The 20,000-nt window shown below is 44.1% G+C and overlaps 1 protein-coding gene across 1 annotated transcript in view; it reads left to right on the forward strand.

The window, feature by feature from the left end:
* Nucleotides 1-20,000, forward strand: part of LOC119576664 (dynein beta chain, ciliary-like) — a 69,214-nt gene that overhangs the window by 15,918 nt on the left and 33,296 nt on the right. The window contains exons 12-48 of the mRNA XM_037924311.1: nt 761-895; nt 1,146-1,309; nt 1,824-1,981; nt 3,215-3,410; nt 3,755-3,784; nt 3,931-4,089; nt 4,404-4,608; nt 4,838-5,047; nt 5,204-5,373; nt 5,666-5,882; nt 6,568-6,734; nt 6,982-7,147; nt 7,278-7,401; nt 7,518-7,662; nt 7,927-8,062; nt 8,159-8,272; nt 8,365-8,471; nt 8,681-8,801; nt 8,979-9,106; nt 10,008-10,173; nt 10,300-10,425; nt 10,858-11,017; nt 11,134-11,221; nt 11,622-11,751; nt 12,022-12,139; nt 12,245-12,446; nt 12,573-12,703; nt 13,147-13,265; nt 13,458-13,616; nt 13,929-14,134; nt 14,243-14,349; nt 15,315-15,413; nt 15,703-15,915; nt 16,154-16,438; nt 16,533-16,738; nt 17,010-17,093; nt 18,733-18,984. Coding sequence (XP_037780239.1) covers nt 761-895; nt 1,146-1,309; nt 1,824-1,981; nt 3,215-3,410; nt 3,755-3,784; nt 3,931-4,089; nt 4,404-4,608; nt 4,838-5,047; nt 5,204-5,373; nt 5,666-5,882; nt 6,568-6,734; nt 6,982-7,147; nt 7,278-7,401; nt 7,518-7,662; nt 7,927-8,062; nt 8,159-8,272; nt 8,365-8,471; nt 8,681-8,801; nt 8,979-9,106; nt 10,008-10,173; nt 10,300-10,425; nt 10,858-11,017; nt 11,134-11,221; nt 11,622-11,751; nt 12,022-12,139; nt 12,245-12,446; nt 12,573-12,703; nt 13,147-13,265; nt 13,458-13,616; nt 13,929-14,134; nt 14,243-14,349; nt 15,315-15,413; nt 15,703-15,915; nt 16,154-16,438; nt 16,533-16,738; nt 17,010-17,093; nt 18,733-18,984 — 5,703 coding nt within the window. The remainder of the gene's footprint in view (nt 1-760; nt 896-1,145; nt 1,310-1,823; nt 1,982-3,214; nt 3,411-3,754; nt 3,785-3,930; nt 4,090-4,403; nt 4,609-4,837; nt 5,048-5,203; nt 5,374-5,665; nt 5,883-6,567; nt 6,735-6,981; nt 7,148-7,277; nt 7,402-7,517; nt 7,663-7,926; nt 8,063-8,158; nt 8,273-8,364; nt 8,472-8,680; nt 8,802-8,978; nt 9,107-10,007; nt 10,174-10,299; nt 10,426-10,857; nt 11,018-11,133; nt 11,222-11,621; nt 11,752-12,021; nt 12,140-12,244; nt 12,447-12,572; nt 12,704-13,146; nt 13,266-13,457; nt 13,617-13,928; nt 14,135-14,242; nt 14,350-15,314; nt 15,414-15,702; nt 15,916-16,153; nt 16,439-16,532; nt 16,739-17,009; nt 17,094-18,732; nt 18,985-20,000) is intronic.

Here is a 20,000-nt window from a genome sequence, read left to right on the forward strand (position 1 = left end):
TATATAAATATATAATATATATATAATATAAAAATATATATAATATAAATAAATATATAGTATGTGTGTAGTATCTACTAACAAATATATATATATGTTATATTATAATATTTTTTAAAATATATAATAATATAATATTATAAAATTAATACATTATATATAATATATATATATTTTATATTATATAATAATATTATATATATATTTGTGTGTGTGTGTGGTGTGTGTGTGGTGTGTGGTGTGTGTGTATAGACACACACACACACAAACACACACACACCACACAACACCCCCCAAACACACACACACGCACATATTTAATTATATATATATATATATATAAATATATAATATATAATATATTACTTTAATAAATATAATATATTTTATATAACATAATTATATATTTTTATATTAAAATATATATATATACCACACACACACACACACACCACACACACACACAACACACACACACACAACACCCACACACCACATAACACACAACAACACACAAAAACCCCTTTTAGTATATACATTCGTAAATATATAATATTATAATATATTATATATTTTAATTTTAAAAATATAATATATATATATATATATTAATATATATTTTCGCCCATCTTCTATTAATATGTCCATTTGTCCGTCTATCTATATCGTGTAATTGTTAGTTTTGTATTCATATTTATCTTTTCGGTTCCTGATTCAGTTATGTCGACGAACATGAAGGTATAACACTATATCGCAACAGGAGCTGTTCGAGAACTGGCAGCAAAGCAGCGGGATCATCGTGGTGGACGCGTTCGATGAGGACGAAGACGACGAGGGTGGAAGTCAGGAGGACGAGCAGATGCGAGGCTCGGAGGACGAGCAGGGGGAGGGGGAGGCCGAGGAGGAGGCCGACGAGGAGGCCGAGGAGGAGGCCGAGGAGAACAAGGCAACGCATCGCTACTTCCCTCCCGTGGTCGGCAAACTCAAGTATCTGAAGGAGGTGCAGAACCGCGTCAGCAATAATATAAAGTTGTTCTCCGAGCTAAAACATCCGTGAGTGAAGTGGTGATTTTGAAACTGGCTTCGGTTGTGTTGGCATTTGTAGGTCATTTCACCACATTCCATAGTAGTCTATTTAACCACAGATGCGGAACAGAGTAAAAAATCTGAGTGCGACTTGGGACCCTTTAGAAATTAATAAGCGGGTCATGACCCTCGCGTGGGGTCGAGGAGGAGGGCGCGGCGTGCGAAGCAGTGGCGGAGGTGGGGGCGGGGGACGGTCCCTGAGGACCCTGGTGGACGAGGGAAGGTCATCGCGTCCGCCCACTACACCCGGCCCGCCCGCCAGCCGCTGTGCACCCCTGCCAGGACAGCCGCTCGCCGTCAACTTCGCCCCGAGGGAGCCACGAAAAAAGGGGGAAAAGGGCAGCAAAAAATGTGGACTTTTTATTTGGGAAAAAAAAATCTTGCAGTTACATTCTGTTTTTCAAAAAATCATAACAGACACGTTTTTGATCTTTGCAGCTGAGGGAAGCTACGCAATATATGCAGTTCTTTTTTAAATATGTTGAACAGCATTCTGCCCGAGGGGGGAATAGCCCCCCGTCAATCTGCCTGTAAAAACACAATGAAATTAAGTAGAATTTTATAGTTGAAACATAAAAACAATGATAGGGAAAATGAAGATAGAATTAACATTTTTATGATAATATCAAAAGATATAAGAATAATATAAAAAATTTTATAAAAGTAACAGTAAATCAAGAAAAAAGGGGAGGAAAAAAACCAAAAAAAAAAATGATTTCTGCCTTTACCGCCCCCAGTGGTGCGGGTGCTGAGGGAGCTTTGCACGTGTGGGGTCCTCGGGAGGACCTCCGAGGGCACCCAGCTGCCTCTGACGCGAGACCTCCGGAAATACCCGCTAATCTGAGTGGTCACGGACTGGGAGAAAAGGAAAATGCTAATTTAGTAGCCCCCAATAGTACAGCAAAAAAATATTTAATTTGAACTATCCCCCTATGGCGAATATGTAGAATGCAAGATAATGATCACACACGCGCAGGAAACCACATTTGAACAAAAACGAACGGGTGGGGTTTAGCCTGATGGAAGGGAAAAGGAGGGGGATAGAGACGGTGAAAGGCAGAAGCAGAATTCACCTGGAATTCCGACGGTAAAGACACGAAAGATGGAGGACAGACAAACACACACAAAGAGAGAAAGGGGGAGAGAGAGAGAGGAGAGAGAGAGAGAGAAAGGAGAAGAGAGAGAAAAAGAGAGAGAGAGAGAGAAAGAAGGGGAGAGAGAGGGGAAAGAGGGAGGGAGAGAGAGAAAGGAGAGAGAGAGAGGGGGAGAGGTAGGGAGAGAGAGAAGAGGAGAGAGAGGAGAGAGAGAGAAAAAGAGAGAGGAGAGGAGAGAGAAAGGGGGGAGAGGAAGAGAGAGGAAGAGAGAAGAGAGAGAGAGAGAGAGAGAAGAGAGGAGAGAGAGAGGAGAGAGAAGAGGAGAGAAGAGAGAGAGAAAGAGAAGAGAGAGAGAGAGAGAGAAAAGAGAGAGAGAAGGAGAGAGAGAGAAGAGAGAGAGAGAGAGAAAGAGAGAGAGAGAGAGAGAAGAGAGAGAGAGGAGAGAGAGAGAGAGAGAGAGAGAGAAGAGAGAGAGAGAGAGAGAGAGAGAGAGAAAGAAGAGAGAGAGAGAGAGAGAGAGGAGAGAGAGAGAGAGAGAGAGAGAGAGAAGAGAAGAGAAGAGAGGAGAGAGAGAGAGAGAGAGGAGAGAGAGAGAAGGAGAGAGAGAGAGAGGAGAGAGAGAGAGAGAGAGAGAGAGAGAGAGAGAGAGAGAGAGAGAGAGAGAGGAGAGAGAGAGAGAGTGAGAAGAGTTTTTGTAAAGAGTCAGATCTCTTCCTGTGGACATGATTTTTTTTGTGTCGAGGCATTTGTCTAATTCTGTGACCTCATCATATCCTATTATTTTTTAAAGTAACTTTAGTTAATAGAATATGTTTCTTTCATATTCACTTCACATCTTCTCGGCCAATTACTTTCAGATATTTGCAGGTTTCAATTTCTTTCTGCATATGGTTCTATGATCTAAGCATACCCGCTATTTGTTTGTGTCAAATATTATATTTGCTGCAGGTGATTTACACGTGTTTAAAGAGATGTCATACAAGACAGACATTTATAGTAATTGCAACGTCAAACCACATCTAATCGCTTATTAGGAGTGTGGAACTACATCGTGGCACTGAGGCGCACAGTGAGTGATTTAGAAGCCCGCGTGCAGCAAGTGCAAGCAAACGTACGACGAATAGATGACATCATGACTACGTGGGTTCAGAAACCCATTTTTGAAAGGCGAGAAGGCAAGAAAGATGGACTACTTAGCCTCGAAGACAAGGCTGAGAAACTCAAGAAAGTGTAAGTTAAGAAATGAAGCCCCATGTTTATGTAAAGACTCTCGCACCAAGTAGGATTTGTTGTTGTTGTTGTTGTTGGATATCACTATCTTCATCTGTCTGCTATCCTGTCTCTTACGTGACGAGTTTTCTTAAAAGAATGTAACTTTTTGTCATTTTTGTTATTGATATTGTCGTCGTAATGCTAAGGATTGTTTACATTGTGACTGTGTCCTGTAATCATCCCGTAGCGTCTCGAGTCCTTTCAAGCTTAAACCTCAACTTTAGTACTATATCACCATTTACACGGCACTGTACATTTTTAAATTGAAATATGCGTACCTTCCTATAAGTGTACAACACAAGGAGGGACACAGATCCCGTCATATGCCAAAGGTAAGGGACGCTCCTCCCGTTTCGCGGATGACAGAGACGTGATGCTGAACAGCTTGCATCGCGTTTCTCCCTTTACAGTCGTCGCAATCACTAGTGACATATAACTATAAGCTTCTGATATGATATTCAGCAATCCTTATAAACAGGTATACAACCATGGAGCAAGACGGGGCTAAGATTCGCGGCATGGTAGACGAGAACAAGCGCCTCCTCAAAGTGCCCGAGGACTCCAGGCACTGGGACCGCTACCTCCTCTTCCTGGACCACATGATCACGCGAGGCCTTGTCGATGGCGCCAGTTGCAGGTAATGAATTCATCAGACTACTTTTTCTTTTTCCACGCTTTGTCTACTAAAAAGATGTTAGCATTTATTGCGTCACTCACACCAAAATTTAAATTTGATATAGCCATGAAATATTCCCAGTCATATCAAATAATAGATAAAGCATTCCACATTACATTCTGAAAATATGAAAACTAACAGAAAACAGGTATCATTCATATAAAATGATTTGTGAGTTTCTTGCCCTCTGATTCATCATTCACCATCATTCTGTTATAAAAACAAAATTTATGTTATCAAATTTTATGCCAAACCTGCAATTTCCTGTTCTTCAGCTTATTCTACCTGCTGGACAACTGCGAGTTGAGGGTCAATCAGTTCCCCTTGCTCGAGGCCCGGCTAGAGCTGCAGGAACCTTACCTCATCATCCGCCCTTCGCCCGAGGAGCTTCGCAGCCTGGTGGAGACCCTTGTGGGGGAAATTCTTCACATCTGCGACCTCGTGCCCCGTCTGGCTACTCACTCTAATAGTTCCTATCTTGTAAGTCCATATTGGTCAAAAGTAGTTTAAGCACTCCCACAAATGTCATATTTAACTAGGATATTAGTGGAGAGATCATTTGTACATGTGTGATATACAGCAACAAAAGTTTACTAATTCAGTCGGTCATCTATGCTGCCTTATGTCCTCCTGCATTCGTCATTCATTCTCTCTTCATTTTTTCAATGAGACATAGTTTGTTAAAATTTCGAAATTCTCTTCTCTTAAGCCTGACGTGGAGAAGGACGAAGAAGTTACAAACCTGAAGGAAACACTGATAGGAAGGTTCGAGGCAGCGGCGGCCCAGGTGGCCGAGCACCGCGACCAGTTCCTGCAGCACCAAGCCCTCTGGCGGGATCGGCGCGTCGAAGTGCTGGAGAAGTTCCTCACTTCGGAGGAAGGAGGCAAGCAGCCTGGACTACCCAAGTTCAGGCAACAGGTATCAAGCTTGTTTGGGCAATTCTTACTTATTTTTTGTATTTTACCAATTTAGATGGGTGAAGTAATTTAATCGGCATTATGAGTTCCATCTCTTTTAATATAGAACATTAGAAAAGAAGGCGACCATATAGAAATTCTTGCATAAACACCACAGATTGACAAGTACGAGCAGCTGCACGCCGAGCTCGAGAACATAGACACGATGGTGGTGTTCGACAAATGGCTGCGCCTGGACGTGCGGCCCTTCAAGCACGGCCTGCTGGAGAACACCAAGAAGTGGGCGCAGATGTACAAGCAACACCTCATCGCGCAAGTAACGGACAGGTAATGGTGTTTGTCAGGTTTTCTTGATGGTAAAATATACTGGAACAAGGATTATCTGCAGATAAGACATCAACAATTTAATATTCCCTAAGAACAGACATTTTGTGCACATATGACATGAGGGACTTTGAGCTCAGGTCTACAGATCTGAAGCAGTTATAGAGATCTTCGTGTACATCACCCCACATCATGATTCAGTAATAAGAAATGTTTTTATTTATATCGTGGGAGTTATTTTAAGTACTGAGGGAGCAATACTACGCATCATCCGAGAAAAATCTCTTCCCTGCAGCCTGACGGAGCTGGACAACTTCATCAAGACGACCGAGGTGGGGGTGGCACAGAACCTCAACAACGGGGACTACGACATCCTGGTGTCTATCATGGCCCACCTTGTCAAAGTTAGGGACAGGACTCACGCCACAGACGCCATGTTCGAGCCCCTCAAGGCCATGATCGCCCTCGTGCAGCAGTACGGCGACGACCTGCCGGAGACCATGCACCTTCAAGCTGCAGGTGGGACTGGCCTCCGCTTATGTTGCAAATGGGCAGTCAGATATTCAAGAAATAACTCCCAATTTTTTAATTACAATCTACAAACAATTAGTTTTATACAATGTAAGACAAATATCTTCCTAAACCAGGGTTCTTCAAACTTTTTTCATCACGACCCAATATGTCCATTCTGTCGTACTTGTTGGAAACAGTGTCCCTTCCCCTACCCGCAGACTCTCTCTCTCTCTTTCTCTTTCTCTTTCTCTTTCTCTTTCTCTTTCTCTTTCTCTTTCTCTTTCTCTCTCTCTCTCTCTCTTCTCTCTCTCTCTCTCTCTCTCTCTCTCTCTCTCTCTCTCTCTCTCTCTCCCTCTCTCTCTCTCTCTCTCTCTCTCTCTCTCTCTCTCTCTCTCTCTCTCTCTCTCTTCCCTTCCTCTCTCTATTTCTCTCTCTCTCTCTTCTCTCTTATATTTATGGCAAGTTATGGATTATTTTTTTTTATTATTATCATTATCATTATCATTATCATTATCATTATCATTATCATTATCATTATCATTATCATTATCTTTATCATCGTCATTATCATTATCATTATCATTATTATGTGGCGACCCATTGATAATGTGGCTGCAACCCAGTACTGAGTCGCAACCCATATTTTGAAGAGCGCTGCCCTAAACCCCCATGTCCCGCCACCAGGAGCTGCCCGAGCAGTGGGAGTCCCTGAAGAAGCAGTGCGACCTCATCCGGCAGCACGTGGCGCCTCTCAAGGCCAACGAGGTCTCGGTCATCAGGAAGAAATGCATCAAGTTCGAGACGAGGCAAAATATTTACAGGGAAAAGTTCAGGCAGTATTCGTTTTTCAAGTACGTCTCAGTTTTTTCTTTCGCCATGTGGACCATTTTTGGACACACACACACACACACACACACACACACACACACACACACACACACACACACACACACACACACACACACACACACACACACACACACTGTGATTGTCTTTCATAACTAAGCGTGCTATCCCTTACACTTTTTAGTAAGCAATATGCGTCCATCATTTTCCTTGGACGTTCTTCGGCACCAAATGACCAAGTACCCTTCTCAGCTACGAGTGCGAGATGCCCTACTGGCGCCTGGAAAAAGTAAACGCGAGAGTAAGGCGGCTGGAGGAGGAGATGCAACAGCTGCAGGAGTCTGCCATGCTCTTCGAGGTCGTCATTCCCGAGTTCAAGCACATGAAGTCCTGCAGGAAGGAGCTGAGGATGCTCAAGGTATGTGCTTCACAAGATCAAAGAAGTTAAGGAAAGAGTCCATGAGGGACATACGAAAATGAATATTTAAAAGTCATTCGACACATAAATTAAAGAAATGATATTTACGCGAAATTTCCAACTTCTATAGCAACTCTGGGATCACATCTGCCTCGTGCGAGCATGCATCAACCACTGGAAGACGACCCCCTGGAGGGAAGTGGACGTGGAGAACATGGACATCGAGTGCAAGAAGTTCGCGAAAGACATCAGAGGTGAGAGGGCATGAGAAACGTACAGCAACACCAAAGAAATGTCCCAAACACGACCAACCTTTTGAACTATATCATAACTTGACTTGTCTCCGCTCACGTTGGCATTCATCTTGCAGCTCTGGACAAGGAGATGCGGGTGTGGGACGCCTACGTGAACCTGGACTCCACCGTGAAGAACATGCTGACGTCGCTGAGGGCGGTGGCCGAGCTGCAGAACCCGTCGCTGAGGGAACGCCACTGGGGACAGCTCCTCGTGGCGACAAAGAAGGCGGACAGCACCTCCACGGCGGCCTTCGTGGTGAGAGGATGAGGGGAGGAGGGTGAAGAAGATAAGGGAGAGGGTGGGAAGAGGAAAAGAGATAAAATAAGACAGCGAAAAAAGACTAAGATCATGTTAGTGCAAAGTGAATAGGAAAAAAAGGAAATAGTTGATATATAGAAATGAAAAAATAGTGAAATACAAGTTGGAGACGAATTAAGATGATAGAAATAAACACCTGAACTTAAATCCTTCCCGTCCAATTTACAGGCGAACTTCGTAGACAATCCGGAGACAACCTTAGCGGACTTACTCGAGCTCAACCTCCACATGCACGAGGACGAGGTTAAGAACATTGTCGACAAGGCAGTCAAGGAAATGTCCATGGAGAAGATTATCAAGGTTAGTGAGCAATATTTTGTGTTTTTCATTTCCTCTCCAAACAATGCCTCTGGTTTATTTTGGCACGCCCTTACTACGAATAACAATGTGTTTCAGGAACTGGACGTGACCTGGTCAACCATGGAATTCCTGGTGGACACGCATCCTCGCACGGGCGTCAGCCTCATTCGCACTTCGGAGGAGATGATCGAGACGCTCGAGGAAAATCAGGTGAAGGGGGTGGAGGGGATAGCTAGAGAGAGAGTGAAAAAAGACGGATGAAAGATAAGGCATTCTTATAAACGAAACATTTTTTCCCACAGGTCCAGCTCCAGAATCTTATGACATCGAAGTATATTGAACACTTCCTAGAGGAGGTGTCAGCATGGCAGAACAAACTGTCCATCGCCGACCAGGTCATCACTCTCTGGTTAGTAACGGTGGGATAAACAAGTAGAAGTGTGTGGATTGTGATAATGAAGTGAGCTGTGATAATGAAGTGAGCTGTGAGTGCCATATTGTGATGCCATTATCACAACCCACAAAGTGTAAACTGCAGGAGTGATAAGACTGGAATCCCTCCAGCTTCCAGATAACATTCGATCCTTCATATGATGCCTCCACCTTCCTCCCTCCCAGGTTCGAGGTCCAGCGCACCTGGAGCCACTTGGAGTCGATCTTCACCGGGTCGGACGACATTAGGCGAGCAGCTGCCGAAGACTCGGCCAGGTATTCGACCAGTATCGACATTGACTTCAAGGTGAGTTCGAGGCGAGGTCTCCCCTGGCGCTGAGCGCTGCTTGTCAAGACGACGACAAGGCTGGCAATGCCGGCGAATCCTTCTAGCAATGATCAAGCTGTTTGTTCCGACGGCAAGGAGGAAGGAGACACTGCGAGAGTGAAACGTACGTATCGAAACACTACGGTCCTTGGTTAGACTCCTTTGCACACCTGGATCGCATTCCCTCAAGAAAATGGTGTGAGGATATGGTGCAAACCAACTGCTAACGCCACGAAACGCGAGGGACTTACCACTGGTGGAGGCGCTGAGGCGGAGCTGGCTGTGTGAGAAGACGCTGGCGAGTACCTGGAGACGAAGCGCTGGCCTTCCAGGTTTACTTCGTGTCACCGCCGACCTGACGAGATATACTCAACGGCAACAGCCGTCAAGGCACCGAAGAAGACACAAAAGCTGAGTTTAAGTACGGAATGGGAGAGAGGAGGAGAGAGAGAAAATGGAGAAAGGGGGAAAACAAGAGAAGGACAAGAAAAAGTGAAATGGAACAGATACACACACACATATCTGTATATCGAAGCATATATTATATCTGTATGAGTATCGTACTATGATTAACACGAACTTGAGAAGGAGATAGAGAGAAAAAGGAAGATAGAGAGAGAAAGGGAGATAGAAAAAGAAAGGGAGATAGAAAGACAAAGGGAGATAGATAGGTATATATATATATATATATAATATGAATAAGAGATGAGATAATATATACATAATTATATAAGTGTGGTGGAGAGTGGGTAGAGTGTGTGGGTGGATGATGTGTAGGTGGGTGTGGTGTGTGTGGGAGTGGGTGTGAGAGAGAGAGAGAGAGAGAGGAGAGAGAGAAAGAGAAAGAGAAGAGAAGAGAGAAGAGAGAAGAGATTGAGAAGAGAGGAGAGAGAGAGAGAGAGAGAGAGAGAGAGAGAGAGAGAGAGAGAGAGAGAGAGAGAGAGAGAGAGAGAGATGAAAGGATATTTCTCCGTTTAACTAGATAGAGAGGAAGGGAAATAGAGACAGAGATGAAGAAAGAGAGAGAAAGATAGATAGATAGAAAGATAGATAGATAGTTAGATAGATAGACAGATAGATAGTTAGATAGATAGATAGATAGATAGATAGATAGATAGATAGATAGAAAGGGATATAATGAGAGAAAGAGAGGAGAGAGAGATGACAGGATATTTCTCAGGTTAGCCATTCTTTTTCCCTTCTTTTTAGGCATCTCACCAAGTTGTTCGACAGCATCGCGATCCTCAAGTTCGCCGAGGGCGAGGACAGCGCCGCTACCACGGCAGTCGGGATGACGGCCAAGGACGGCGAGTTCGTCCCCTTCTGCAACAGCACCAACTGTGTCGGCCCCGTGAGTGGCAATCTGACGTCACAGCACGTCCGTCACTGAAATCTCTAATGCTCGCATAACAACTCTTGACGATTATTTTCTAAAGGAAAATACTAAGCGTTTTAACCGCCCTCCGTCACGCCCCAGGTGGAGAAGTGGCTGATGAGCGTCCTGCAGGTGATGCGCGCCACCGTGAGGGCGCGGCTCACCGACGCCGTGGCCGCCTACGAGGACCGCCCTCGAGAGCAGTGGGTCGACGACTACCCGGCGCAGGTGAGAGCGTGTGAGGAAGCCTAAAGGTTGTTGTTATTCCTGTTTTTTCAGCTCCTGCATGTTTACTTTCAAACATACTGAAGCATTGGCATATGAAATTGCGGCTACAACCCAAGTTCGCTGAACGTTGGCTTAGAGGATTTGTTCATTCCTCACCTTTTCGTGGGATTTACCAAAGACGGACCGTGCACTGTCTTCAGTAGATTCCTGGTCATACGCTGAGATATTGTAATGTCTGATTGTTCTAAATTAAGTATACCATGCTATGGATTACCAACTAAAGATTATGTGAATCTAGACTTCGCTACCCACAAAACTATATAATCACTAAACAAATCCTCAAGTTTAACAGGTACTTGAATCAGAATTGCTGAACTTGAGTGGCGTCAGCCATTACAGAGTCGTTATAACGCACGTTTCCTTTACAAACAGGTGGCACTGACAGGCACACAGATCTACTGGACCGTGGAAGTAACTGCTGCGTTCGCTCGTCTGGAAGAGGGCTACGAGAATGCCCTTAGAGATTATTACCGCAAGCAGGTGAGGATAGGAGACATTTTGTACATGGTCTGTTTAAGAATTGGAAAATCCCGTATATTTCATAACGTGTTGATTTTTGATAGAACAGTTTAGCAATACAAACATATTCTTTCAAGTGGCACTTGACGTGCAACAGTCTGACGCCGCATAATGCTCCCCTGCTGGAAGGGGCTACGGAGCAGCGCCTAGAGATCATGACCATCAGCACCTCGAGTCATGCGCGAGACGTGGTCGGTGGAGGAAAATCAGCGAGCAAGTGTGAGTGACGGAGTTTCGCGTGCACAGTCGCTGCTGCGCCATAGGTGAGTCACGCCTCTCGCCCTTGTAGGGACGCACGGAACTGCCAGGTGATGAACTGATGACGCTGCGCAGACTAGGGAAGATGCAGGCAGACGGTATGGGATGAACTCTAATTGCGTAGTTCTCGGCTTCACAAAAGGTGAGCCCAGCTTCTGTCTTTCAAACAATTGGGAAAAAAATGCAGACAACTGTGATGAAAGATTTATAGTTCTGTTATTACTAAGCATCATTTTCAAAGATTTTTTTTTTCCGTATACACATTTTTTCTTAAAGACACTGAAAAAGCACTGCATGAGACAAATCACTGAGAGAAAGCCGAGACGACGCCCTTAACACAAACGCCCAACGCCCGACAGGTGGGACGAGGAGGAGGCCGACTGCTTCATGGACATCTGCGACGCCCGCATGAAGTACGACCACGAGTACCTGGCAACACGAGCGCCTCGGTCACACCCGCCACGGACCCGCTACATCACCCTCACGGAGGTGTTACTATAATGTGGGTGCCCTCCTCTCGCTTTCGTTTATGTGTTCTCTCTCTTCTCTTCTCTTTCTCTTTCTCTTCTCTTTCTCTTCTCTTTCTCTTTCTCTTTCTCTTTCTCTTCTCTTTCTCTCATCTCTTCTCCACTCTTCTCTCTTCGCTGTCTCCTTGCCCCCTTCCCCTCTCCCACTGCCAGATAAGCTGCTACTCCAGCGTCCATTCCGATTCCTCGCCTCACCCTCCCGAGGCTCACCCTTTCTCGTGTCTCTCGTCAGTCGGCACCTGGTGATGGGCGGCGCCCCCTCGGCCTGCGGGCCGGGCAACCGGCAGGACCCGGCCGCAGCTTCGGCATGATCGGTCCTCGTCTCACACTGCTCCGAGTATGGCTACAAGGTGATCCCGCAGCAGGATTGATAAGTGATACCATCTGTCTATGAAGAGTTCTCATGATTCCATATTTTTTGAATTTCAGTTTATTATAACTTTGCTTCATTGGAGTTAACTATAAGAATCACAGCTTGAATCAGAAGACTGAATTTGATAGTCATGGACGTTGTCTTCAAGAATTAGATGAACTCAGAGAATATAAGATATTTGATTTTAAAATGATTGCTCAGGCAGCGCGAATTCTACAAGCCTGCGCTAAACTGGCCATGACTTATAAGGGATCATTGATTTTAAATCTTTCTGTTCAGTCCAGGTGAAAGTGTCAGTACAAGACAGTCGATTTGGCAGCAAAACTCGTTATCTGAGACCCGCAAATCTTCACCAGTTTACGATTTCGTGGAGTTTCTTTATCTGTCTGAAAAATGATTGTCGGAAAAAGATGCCGGTTAAGAGAAGAACTTTTGGCGCTTGTCCAGGTGCTCAGAACAGAAAATGTTGCATGGGAAGACCGATCGACTGGACGCTTCAGTCAGGATTCATCATCAGATACAATAGCGACTCTAGAGATTGGTTACACCACGAATAAATCATAGTCTCATACATATCAGTGTATGTATATAATTACTGCTATTCTGAAATATATATTATGTTATACATTTATAAATATGATGTTAGGTTATCGATCGGAGCATCATAAACACAAAGAACACACGACACAAACAACACACACACTAACAACATCACACCACCATTACAAACCAACAGCAAAACACAGACACGACACACACACACAGCAAATCTCCCATCACAGCCACACACAACGACCACCGACGGACATACAACCAAGCACACACCAGTCAGCGAACGACCATCACACACGCACGCACTACCACGAAATTCAATACTTTAATCGCTTTGATATAATCTTAATATAAGACTATATAATATAGGTATGAGATAAGAGTTAAAATGTCTAAAAACGTTTCTGAAATTCTGTACTACTTTCATCTCAGAGCCATCGAACGATAGAGGAACTTTCGACTTCATGGTGAGGCACCACGAATGCGCTTGGTCACTCTCTCACCGACCGGTACCGGAACGGACGACTGCGAGAACTCAAGGTTCACTTCAGGTGCGCAGATCGTTTCGGCTGGTGGGAAAATGGCATATGGTGACTGACTTAAAATGTCCGGGTACCGCAGAGATATAGATCTGATTGAGAATATGAGTGGCAAAGGAAGACTGGTTGACTTAATAATTCAACGAGCATTTATTAGAGAGGCAAAACCATGGAGGGGACACACCCTAACGCTCCTCTTCACAGGCCAGCGCATGTGTGCTTACGGGACCTCTCCGGACTCATGATGGTGCGGAAGGCTTCCACAGTTTCACTTCGATCGCGGAAGTTCATCACTCTCATGACGGCTTCGCGCTGCCCGAGTTACCTCTAACAAACATAACTCTGGGTCCTCGCGCTTCCAAGGTGCTAGGGGCTGGGCTCTGAAGGTTTGTCACAGCTGTTACAAGTTCTTAGAGTAATCTCGATTTACTAGTGGATTTTTTCGCGCATTGGGCACCCTATCAGTCGTATCACACGTGACGATCTGAGCGGCTGAGGACCGGTACTCGATGCAGACTTTGGGACTATACTGCCCAAGATCAGTTTCGCGACGCCCGGGTGTAGGGCTGTGGGGACCTCCCCGCCGGCGACGCCCAAATGTGACTTTTAGGAAGGCCGTCAACGCAAGAGCAGGTGACTTTAACTTGCAACCGGGACTTTTTGCATCCTAGGTAGGGGCTTTATACCGATTCCTCTCATACGGCGGATTCAATGACTCAATATTCATCGGGCCTCGATCCTTTTAACCATACCTTTAGAGCGATCAACATTTTCCTTCCGTCCGCGTGGAGGACCACATTGGACGGATCTCGTCGCTCCAAATCGCCTAAGCCTCTCGTCCTCGCCTTCCCAGAGTGGAAGAGCTGGAAGGACGCCCGAGGGTGAGCGTAGAGCGTTCGTATGGCGGTCGGGCAGGGCAAGACAGGTTTGGCGACGGCTCTTCAGGACTATATTGAACATGAGATAACCTTGCTACGACCATACCAAAGGCTACGACGACGGCTCTCGGCACCTCACCCCGCCATCAGAGTGGAAGGACGGCTGATGGGCGTCCCATCGGCTACCGGCGACCAGATAATTGTTACTTTTAGTGCAAGCCAGTTAATGTTACCATATATGAGAAGGAATTTTCACTTGAACGATGTTTTGAACGCTAGTGCATACTATTATTATTCCTTCGTCATTTATTGCGTGAAGTGACATACGCATTTCATTCCTCGTATTCAGTTTTGTTCATCAACTTTCCTGTTCATATTGTCTGCTTGTTGCCGCTTGTGCTTTCTTGTCCCTTAATCCTTCTCCAAATTCAGCTAAGTGACTATAAGTATCCGCGCCAGAGAGTGGAAAGACGGTGAGAGGCGCCCGAGGAGTGAAAGCATGAGGAGCCTTGATGTTCGATTTTTTCTATTTTTATATTGTTATGCATATTGCATTTATCTTGTTATGTTCTCTTTCCATTATCATCTTTATTTTGTTATAATCATTCACTGTCTCAACCTACTCCACTTCATTATATCACTATCAGTCATTTCATCTCATCATCCTCTTCATCTTTCATTTCATGATATTGTTAATATTTAACATTATTCTCATTGTATGGTTTTCCCCAAGTGTTGATGCTGGACAAGACATTGATTGTCATTTCTTGTCAATTGAGCGGTGAATGAAAGCAACGCATCCCTTTTTTTTGTTTTGTAAACTTTTGGTCTGTAATATTACTGGTCGAGTTGGTTTCATTGCTTGTCTAAACTAATATACATTATTGATGTTGTCTAAATTATGCGATATTATAGCATGAATTAATTTAGGCAATTATTTTCCTGTTCTAGTTTTAGTTTCTATTCATTCCACTTTTATCATGCATTCATCCAATGGTTGGTTGCTCTCTCATATCGATGCTCTGTTGGGATTTCGTATTCTTCTTGGATTCATTGCCTCATTACTCAATCATTGTATTTATATTGCATACATCTTTTTCTTTTTATTTTACTAAATGAAATGATCAACTCAATTAACATAATTTTATTTACGTTTTTCATATGATAATCTTCACTATCTCAGCTTTGCTTCAGATCCTCGCAATTATCATCAGGGCATTTGACAAGAGGCAGAGCCTTGCGAAGTCGCACTCTTCCACGAGCGCACCGCAAGCAGCCCAAAGCAAGATGACAATAGCGGTCTAATTACTGACGAACAAGTATCGCCTGAATGAACCCGTGAGTGTTTACGCCATTTTTTCTAACTATGTCCCGGTTCTACTTAGGATCTTCCAGCCTGATTGCCGCTAGCACATGGTGCATGCGACTTCAAGATCGATCTGGCGTGATGTTTTCCTAAATGAAGGAACTAAAAAGTCGATGGACACAAAAAGGTAGAATTGAATTACATAGATATTTGTTATTACAAAATTAACTATAAATCCATAATTGACTTTTTAATTTGCAAATAGGTATTTTTTATCCTTCACCCTGTCCGTGGCCCCCTCGACTAAATCTTGACAGCAACGAGCCATTTCGCTGCCCTGCCCAGATCGCCCCTGGTTCGATAGATCAGCCACCGGCGAGAACGGCCCCGCCCATGTCCTGCTCCGGACAAGTACATGACCAGGGACTGCCTGGGAGATCACCGGGGTCCCTTCGGCTTTGTGCCCGCCCATGGCTGAGTAGAACTCTGATGAGGGTCATTTGCTAGATCGCTGGTGCAATGACTGAAAGATTGGTCTGGTTAGTTAAAAAAAGTCGTTGTAAACTACTTGTATACGCCGGTGTCTTGGGTCGGCGTTGTAGACACAATTACTCGAGAAAAGGTACTCGCGTGCGCAATGAATCGCCATTAGATACTGTTTGGTTACCTTTTCTGCAGTGAAGGAATAAATGCACAAACCCCCCCTTCGTCTTCAGTACCTGGCACCAGCTGGATGATAGCCACAGTCCGGCCGAAAGGCCAACCATCGGCTCCTGTTGTTCAGCAAGGTTCCAGCTGGAGTTCAAGATCATGCGCAGTTCCGCTTCAAGAGGACACCGTCCCGATCGATACGCACTCGAATGATACGTGTCAGCCCTTGACGCCTCTTGACGCCGGAGAGATCCGTGTTCACTCGACAGCCCGAAGGAGCGCTCATGGAGCTTCGATTTGTGTCGGGCTTCGGGGCCTGTGGGTTCGGCGCTCTGACCAGGACGGTGTTGGTGCGGCCTAGGAAGGTAATCAAGGCACAGCTTTTTCCTTTTCTTGGTTAGAAAGGTATATTATGCAATTAAACCTGCCTTTGGTGATTTGAAGGATCTCGAGCTTCTCGAAATGTGATAAAAGCACTCTCCCCAGACACACTATCTCGGTATATTTCGAGTTACAAGTGGTTCAGCTGGAGTCAAGACGTCAATTCCCGTCTTAGCACGTACTTCAGATACTGCATCGAGAAGGAAAACTATTCAAGTGGTCACTCGAAGATCCAATCGAGCTCGAATCCCGGAAACACGCCAATGCAGGTGGGTTAATCTGAGGAGAAGGTCTTTCCGGCGATGCGTTTAACCTGAAGGAAGGGTCCTGTTGTGGTAAAAGTTTCAGATTGCTAAAAATGAGCAATTATTTGGTTTTTTGGAAATTTTGATGATGTCTCAATTGTGCGAAGAAATAATGCTTAAATCCTATTCGGTGAAATTGTGTTACTGCTGACTTTCCAACTTCAGGGTAATGATCTTCAATATATAATTATACAAATTCTATATTTATGACATCAAAATATAAAGTAATTTAAAGAGCTACTCCAAAGCTATATCCCAAATCCACTGGGAATTAATCAAAGCAACAAAGACGCAATTAACTATGAAATACTACGTATGCGTAAATATGCAAGTTTCCTAATGTGAATTAGAAATATATATTTTGCTAAAAAAGTGAAAGAAAAAATATGTTAATTTTCTAGTAAATAGCCTCATTCGTCTAAACACCGGCTTTAAAAATAGCCATACATTTTAATCTTGTTTAAACATTGTTTATTTTTTTCCAGGAGAGAGTATAATCATGATAATTATCGTCTGTATATTTTTATTGCGAGCAACGGCGGTAATTATAATTGAGATCAAGGTGATCTAAAAAGAAAGGGAGATAAGAGAGACTAAAGAAAAAAATAAGAAAAAGAAGAGAAACGAAAGAAGAAAAAAATAAAAAGAAGAAGGAAAAGAAGATAAAGGAGGAGGAGGAGGAGGAGGAGGAGGAGGAGGAGGATATTAGAAGGAGAAGGAGAAGGAGAAGGAGAAAAGGAGAAGGAGAAGGAGAAGAAGGAGAAGGAGAAGGAGAAGAGAAGAGAAGGAGAAAGAGAGAAGGAATAAGAAGATGTCAAAGGAAAGAAGAAAAGATGAATGAAAGAAAATGTGATAGAAAAAGGAAGAAATGAAGAGAAACAAAGAAGGAGAAAGAGGAAGAATAAGAGAAGAAGAAGAAGAAGAAGAAGAAGAAGAAGAAGAAGAAGAAGAAGAAGAAGAAGAAGAAGAAGAAGAGGAAGAGGAAGAGAAGAGGAAGAGGAAGAGAAAGAAGGAGAAGAAGAGGAAGAGAAAGAAGGAGAAGAAGAGGAAGAGAAAGAGGAGCAAGGAAGGGAGGAGGGGATAGATCGAAGGCAGGAAGAAGAGGAGGAGGAAGGGTGGTTAAATGGAGAACAGTAAAAAGGGAAAGTATTTCATTAACGGAATGTAAAGACAGGTGGACCCCGGTTAATAGTTTTTTTTTATTAGACGATCTTACTATTCATTCAAAAGTGACCAGATATTTAGATAAAAAAGAAACCGCGACATTTATTTCACATATCAACACCCATGCAATTGAGTTGGTTTCACTGAAAGAAAGATTATTTAGCGGAAAATTTATTACGTGTGGATTTGCGTTCATTAACAGCAATATGAATCAAACGCGATTAAAGATCACCGAAAAAAAATTGTTTAGATAATTTAAGGGTGGTTCCTTGCGTTTCTAAGTAAAATGTACTTCCAAACTAAGTGAATACGAATCAAGAAGGTACAGACATGAAGTTACTTTCTAGCATGTCAAAAGCCTATATTGGATCATGTAACAGAGTTCTGCATTGCTTCTGTAATTGCTGCCTGGTAGTACTGTCTAGTATACTGTGATATACTCCTTTCTGTTCCAGTTAGATATCTTATCACCGTTTTATAAAGGATTTTTTTTTAAATATGTATGCTCACATTTCTTTCAGATATTTTGCCAGTATGAAATGACTGTTCATCTTTATCCTATAATTTTACAGAATTTTGTGTTTGTTATATTTATTACTCTCGTTCTCTTTCTCTCTCTCGTTCTCATTCTCTTTCTATCTCTAGATCTCTCTCTGTCTGCCTAACGATCTCTGTCCTAAGAAGTAGACCATTGAGGTAGTCAAGTATTTAAATAGCATTGAAGTGCATGTTCAGACAGTAGCCAGTTAGCAGCGTTATTCAACCCCGTGTGACACTGTGCCCATCCCCAGCAGGATTCGCTCGGTCCTCGGGTGTTGTCGGTGAGTCCTGGTTACTCGCTGTGTGTCCTGAAACCCCCCGACCAACCCGACTCGACCCCCACGTGTCGGTGGCAAAAAATAGGCCTCCGTCGGACAGGTCGTCTGGTGGCGCACCCCCTCCCTGCATCTCCGTCCCCAACACCCGCCCTTCAGAAGCCCCTTCAGGACGCCGGGTCTCATCCTCAAGGAGTTCTCGCCCCGTCCCGTCCGACTGCCCAGCGGCCGGTCTAAGGGACGGGCGCCGCGTCTCCTTGAGGGGAATCCCCGGCGCCCTGCATGAGGCTGAAGGGCGGGGCGGAGATGCGCGAGACGCCCATCTGTAAGGCTGTTACACCCAGCACCCGTGTCCGGCAGCCAGTCACTTCCCTGAGTGCATGACTTTAAAATCTGCGTCCTTTTAACTGCTCGCAGCACGGAGTCCCAGTCAATTTTCATTTACATATTCTATAACTACTCCTTCTTAAACAATAAATAATAATAAAGTTTAAATCAAACATTCAGCCGAGAAAAGATTATGATAATTAATCATTGTTCTCCATATAAAATCAAACAACCCTTTTAATAATCAAACCAGTCCTTTTATGATAAGGCACCTGTGCGTGCCATGTTATCAAAGGCGTGGCACGCATCAGACGCCTTATATGAAGCAAGTGACGACGCCGATCCCTTAAGGTGAAGCTCCTCCTCCGCCGTCTGTCTGGCGCCTGACTGGGCCTCCTTCCCCTAACCCGCATCCCGGCGACTGTCCGCTCGATTCAGCCTCAAGATTCCTCGGGAAGAGCGAATGTTCGGGCTGACGTCGACCTCTGTGGATGTCAGCCTGGGCTTAAAGCAGCTGACGTCGACTTGGTTGTTCAGGTCACCCTTCGAATAAACAAACGATGCATGGGAATTAAAAGTGCATGGATTAAACTCCCGAACTCCACAGTTTAGGATTAAAAAAAAAAAAAAATTAACACTCTATTTATCCTTTCTACTGGAAAGTATAAATCACCCACAATATGGTTTTATCTTCTTATTTCTCCAAGTTCACACTGCGTTTTTCCTTATTTCCCGTCGTTGTTACTATTTTCCTTATGCAACTTACTTCTCCCTGGCACCAAAAGAAATGAGGAACTAATCTTTTTTGTGTTGTTGTTGATTCGCAGGAGAGGCGAAAGTGTATCACAGTGAGTTACCCAACGAGGAGAAGTTGTTGTACTGTTGCTCTTTTTGTTCCACATACGTGTAGAAGTTTTCTT

This window comes from Penaeus monodon, chromosome 9, assembly GCF_015228065.2.
Source record: "Penaeus monodon isolate SGIC_2016 chromosome 9, NSTDA_Pmon_1, whole genome shotgun sequence".
In the NCBI taxonomy this organism is placed as follows: domain Eukaryota; kingdom Metazoa; phylum Arthropoda; class Malacostraca; order Decapoda; family Penaeidae; genus Penaeus; species Penaeus monodon.